The sequence below is a fragment of the Aristolochia californica genome, unplaced genomic scaffold (assembly GCF_029961685.1).
Source record: "Aristolochia californica isolate CCGP_79_NKW_82.1479 unplaced genomic scaffold, dmAriCali1.0.hap1 SCAF_5, whole genome shotgun sequence".
Lineage (NCBI taxonomy): Eukaryota > Viridiplantae > Streptophyta > Magnoliopsida > Piperales > Aristolochiaceae > Aristolochia > Aristolochia californica.
In genome coordinates this window covers 38,898,657-38,902,976 of record NW_027182214.1, presented here as the reverse complement: position 1 = coordinate 38,902,976, position 4,320 = coordinate 38,898,657, and the positions used below count along the sequence as shown (strand labels likewise).

The following is a 4,320-nucleotide window of genomic DNA, read 5'->3' as shown; positions in this document are numbered from 1 at the left end:
ATCAAACCGAGCCACTCGCGAGCCGGCTCGGTTCAAAGCGACCCCTAAATATAAAGAGTACCGAATCTCGTGACTAGTGTCTACTCAGCCTCTGCTAGTGACTAGTGAGTTCGACATCTCGGGGGATACCGAATCGAAGATAACCCCTAAATATAAAGAGTACCGAATCTCGTGACTAGTGTCTACTCAGCCTCTGCTAGTGACTAGTGAGTTCGACATCTCGGGGGATACCGAATCGAAGATAACCGCCGCTCGGTTCGAAGCCCATAAAGAGTACGGAATCTCGTGACTATTGTCTACAGCCTCTGCTAGTGACTAGTGAGTAGTACGTCCTGCTTCGGACTCTCTCTCTCTCTCTCGCGGCTTAGGAAATCTGAGGGGCACTCTCTTCCAGCGACTTGTTTTTCCGAAAGAATCGAACGACTTCTTTCTTTATGAGCGGTTTTTGTCTGACAGATTTAGTTCGAACTCTTGTGCGCATCTCTTTCTCGCTCTCTCCACTTCGCCACCATGCAAACCCTCCAGGTTAAGTCGCACTCCCTTCATGTTTCACCCTCAGATCTTCTTCCCAGGCAATCATCGGCCTTCCCCGTTCTCCTCCGTCCCAATGTCCGCCTCTCTCATCCCGGACCCATTGTACGGGCTTCTGTTTCTGAGGCTTCCAAACGGGAGACTGATCCTAAGAAGAGAGTTGTTGTCACTGGAATGGGTCTTGTTTCCGTCTTCGGGAATGACGTCGATGCCTACTACGACCGGCTCCTCGCCGGTGAGAGCGGCATCGGCCCTATTGATCGCTTTGATGCTTCCAAGTTTCCCACGAGATTCGGTGGTCAGATCCGGGGCTTCACATCTGATGGATACATCGACGGAAAGAACGATCGACGGCTCGATGACAGCCTCAGATACTGCCTCGTCGGTGGTAAGAAGGCTCTGGAGAATGCGGGCCTGGGAGGTACCGATCTCAGCAAGGTGGGTTATGCATTTAATTTATTTTGAATTTGAGGTGCTCGCGTTGCTTGAGTTCTTTTGTTGCGTGCTATTTGTTCGGCGAAATGATTCTTAATGATTCGTGGTGTCGTTGTGCGGTTGGAAGTTGATATTGGGGCTTTCGTTTGAGAAAATGCTGGTTTTGGATCTATATTTTATGTTTGTGCATGTAGCCGTTGTATGCTTTGGAGATGGAGTTATGGACTTTCTTCTCTTTCCTGCTTATTTGCTGAATTACACAGGACATCATTTTGGTGGGCTCTAGGATAATATTTGATTTTCTCCCAAATATTAGTCGATACTTTATAGCCGCTAACACTATATCTATACTCTTGAATGACTCTAATATTCTGGTTTACCTAATTGGTTGTTTAACATCTGGCTATAGTTGTAGCGGGAACTCGGAAATTTTTCTGTAAACATGACAGATAAGGAACTCGTGTCACAGCCTTGTTCTGTCATTATAGCCATTTGCTCAGGAGAATTTTAGGTCTCAGTTGATGCAGATTTTAGTTCTGTTTCTCACTTGATCAGGTGAGAATTTGGGATTAACAAGGAGTCAAAATATTTTTGACAATCACTCTGTTTCAGAACACATTGATCAGAAGTATATGGACCATAATCTTTTAAATTGTGTTGTCTTGAGGAATGGTACTCAAGAGGCAAGTAGTGCATATTTGGATACTAATAAGCAGTTATGTTCAGCTTTACTCATGGAGGTATTACTCTAAAGCATTCTTTATAGAAATGTAGCTGTTGGCTCACAAGAAATTTAGTTCATTATCATAGGGTATTTTGAACTCCTCTTATGAAGATATCGTTTACAATTACGAGCTATCATTGGATTACATAGTTGAGTTAGAATGTTTCGTAACTGCATGGGTTGATGTTTTCAGATTGACAAGGTGCGAGCTGGTGTGCTTGTTGGGACTGGCATGGGTGGTCTTACAGTGTTCTCTGATGGTGTCCAAGCTCTTATAGAACGTGGCTATCGGAAAATTACTTCATTCGTTGTTCCTTATGCTATAACCAACATGGGTTCTGCTTTGCTTGCAATTGAACTTGGTTTCATGGGTCCCAACTATTCAATATCTACTGCATGTGCTACCTCCAATTATTGCTTCTATGCTGCTGCTAATCATATTCGGAAAGGTGAAGCTGATCTAATGGTTGCGGGTGGGACTGAAGCTGCAATTATTCCCATAGGTTTATGTGGATTTGTTGCTTGTAGAGCCTTATCTCAGAGGAATGATGATCCACAGAGAGCTTCAAGGCCATGGGACAAGGACCAAGATGGTTTTGTTATGGGCGAAGGAGCTGGGGTTTTGGTATGTTTTGAATCTCTTTCAGTTCATGAGTTAAGGATTTGGTTGACCATTTAGTTGATCAAAATTTTCCTTTCTGATATTTGCAGGGAATATTGCATGAATGGTTGATTTTCATTTCATTTTCTTGAAACTAGATGATTTTATTTTTACTTTTTACTTATTTATATTTTGTAGGTAATGGAGAGCCTTGAACATGCAATGAAGCGTGGATCACCCATAATTGCTGAATATTTAGGTGGAGCTGTAACCTGTGATGCTCATCATATGACGGATCCTCGTGCAGATGGACTTGGGGTTTTTTCATGCATTGAGAGAAGTCTTGAAGATGCTGGAGTGGCACCGGAAGAGGTATTCTCTTAGCCGAGATGTTGTTTGTCTTTTATTTTTTGTGAATGCTGATTACACACACACGTTACATCCCTTGTATGACTTGAACCTCTAAGACCTGCAACTTATTGTCATTTTTCCTTAATTGTGATTGATATGGTGCAGAAACTATGCTTGCTCATTGTTGGATTAGTTCCTACCAAAGCACCTGCTTAACTCAAATTTCATTATTGCTGGGTAAGGCTGTCTTAATAATGAATTTTCCAATTCTTCTTTTCTGTGTTATGTATATGTTAACTACATAAATGCACACGCAACTTCCACGATCACTGGTGATCTTGCAGAGATAAATGCAATAAAAAAGGTCTTCAAGAATGCTTCTGAGATCAAAATAAATGCAACCAAGGCGAGTAGCCAGTTTCCAATTGTCTGGATTGATTTTATTAGTGGGCATTTGCATCAAAAGTGACTTGTGTCTCTTTGCAGTCTATGATTGGGCATTGCCTTGAAGCAGCTGGGGGCCTGGAAGCTATTGCCACAGTGAAAGCGATAACCACTGGATGGCTGCATCCTACAATAAACCAATTTGTAAGCATTTCATTGGAAGGTTTTCTATTTGGCAAAGAAAAAAAAAATGAAAGTTCTAATGCCTTCTAGTTAATGCTTTTGCTGCTTTTCTTCGTGAATCGCAGGACCCGGAGCCTTCAGTTGAGTTTGACACAGTGGCTAATCAAAAGAAGCAGCATGAAGTGAATGTGGGTAGGTTATAAAACCTTAGTGATAAGCTGTAGGCATGCTGTTGAGGAAAACATTTTTACTCTCAAGGGAGGAAGCCTGATAATTTGATATTGTGTGCAGCTATATCTAATTCCTTTGGATTTGGAGGACACAACTCAGTGGTGGTCTTTTCCGCATTCAAGCACTGATTGCAGATTGTTCTACATTTTTGTTCTTGCTTTTATACTAGCTCTCCTGTTTCTTTTATCACTTCCCGAGTGTTTTGGTCCTGATCTCTAATTTGCTTTTGTAAGAACGTTGCAGCTAATCAGTTGAAGAGAAAGTCCCCATCACGGCCCATTTGAATACATCAAACTGTGACAGATGGGTGGTGATATTTTTTGGTGTAATTTAGTGGAGGTTAATGGGGTGACACTGAGTTAGGATTAGGAATCCTATCTACTGAGGTTACTAGTTTGGCCACTGTTGTAGTCATATTTAGACATTTTTATACCCTTCTGCATTCCTGAAAAGTTGATTGTGCTCTTCTTTCTAAAGCTACAATGGCGATAACAGACAAATAAAGCTTTGGATAAGAGAATCTACGTAGACTTTTTATACTGAGACGAATTATTTCTACCAAAAGAGAACCTGAAATGTAAGATTGGTGCAGTCCACCGAGGTAGTATACTCGACGGCCACTGTCTTCCACTTGATTAGTAATTCCGTCACATTTACATTTCCTTGTTAATTCCAAAGGTGCTGAAACATATATATATGTCAGCGACAAACCTCTGAGGAGGGAGCTGTCCTAAGACCACGGGGTTGTGTGTTTCAACTTGGAACTGACTCCTCATTCAGCATTGGATTCTATGCATGCATGTCTACCAAACAGGGATAGAACAAATATAAACTCTCTTTAGGAGCATTACCCGTTGGGAGAAGAGGAGACTTGATTGCA

The 4,320-nt window shown here is 41.8% G+C and overlaps 1 protein-coding gene across 1 annotated transcript; it reads left to right on the top strand.

The window, feature by feature from the left end:
- Positions 1-352: 352 nt before the first annotated feature.
- Positions 353-3,962, top strand: LOC137965762 (3-oxoacyl-[acyl-carrier-protein] synthase I, chloroplastic-like). Its single transcript, XM_068812101.1, has 7 exons — positions 353-969; positions 1,884-2,315; positions 2,490-2,663; positions 2,935-3,048; positions 3,129-3,230; positions 3,335-3,401; positions 3,501-3,962. Exons 1-7 carry the CDS (start codon positions 511-513, stop codon positions 3,566-3,568), a joined length of 1,416 nt encoding a protein of 471 aa, XP_068668202.1. The 5' UTR covers positions 353-510; the 3' UTR covers positions 3,569-3,962.
- Positions 3,963-4,320: the final 358 nt, after the last annotated feature.

Coding starts and splice junctions, on each gene's coding strand:
- LOC137965762 (XM_068812101.1), top strand. CDS start 511: ATGCAAACCCTCCAGGTTAAGTCGCACTCCCTTCATGTTTCACCCTCA. Junction 2,316..2,489: donor GCGAAGGAGCTGGGGTTTTG/GTATGTTTTGAA, acceptor TATATTTTGTAG/GTAATGGAGAGCCTTGAACA. Junction 3,049..3,128: donor TCAAAATAAATGCAACCAAG/GCGAGTAGCCAG, acceptor GTCTCTTTGCAG/TCTATGATTGGGCATTGCCT.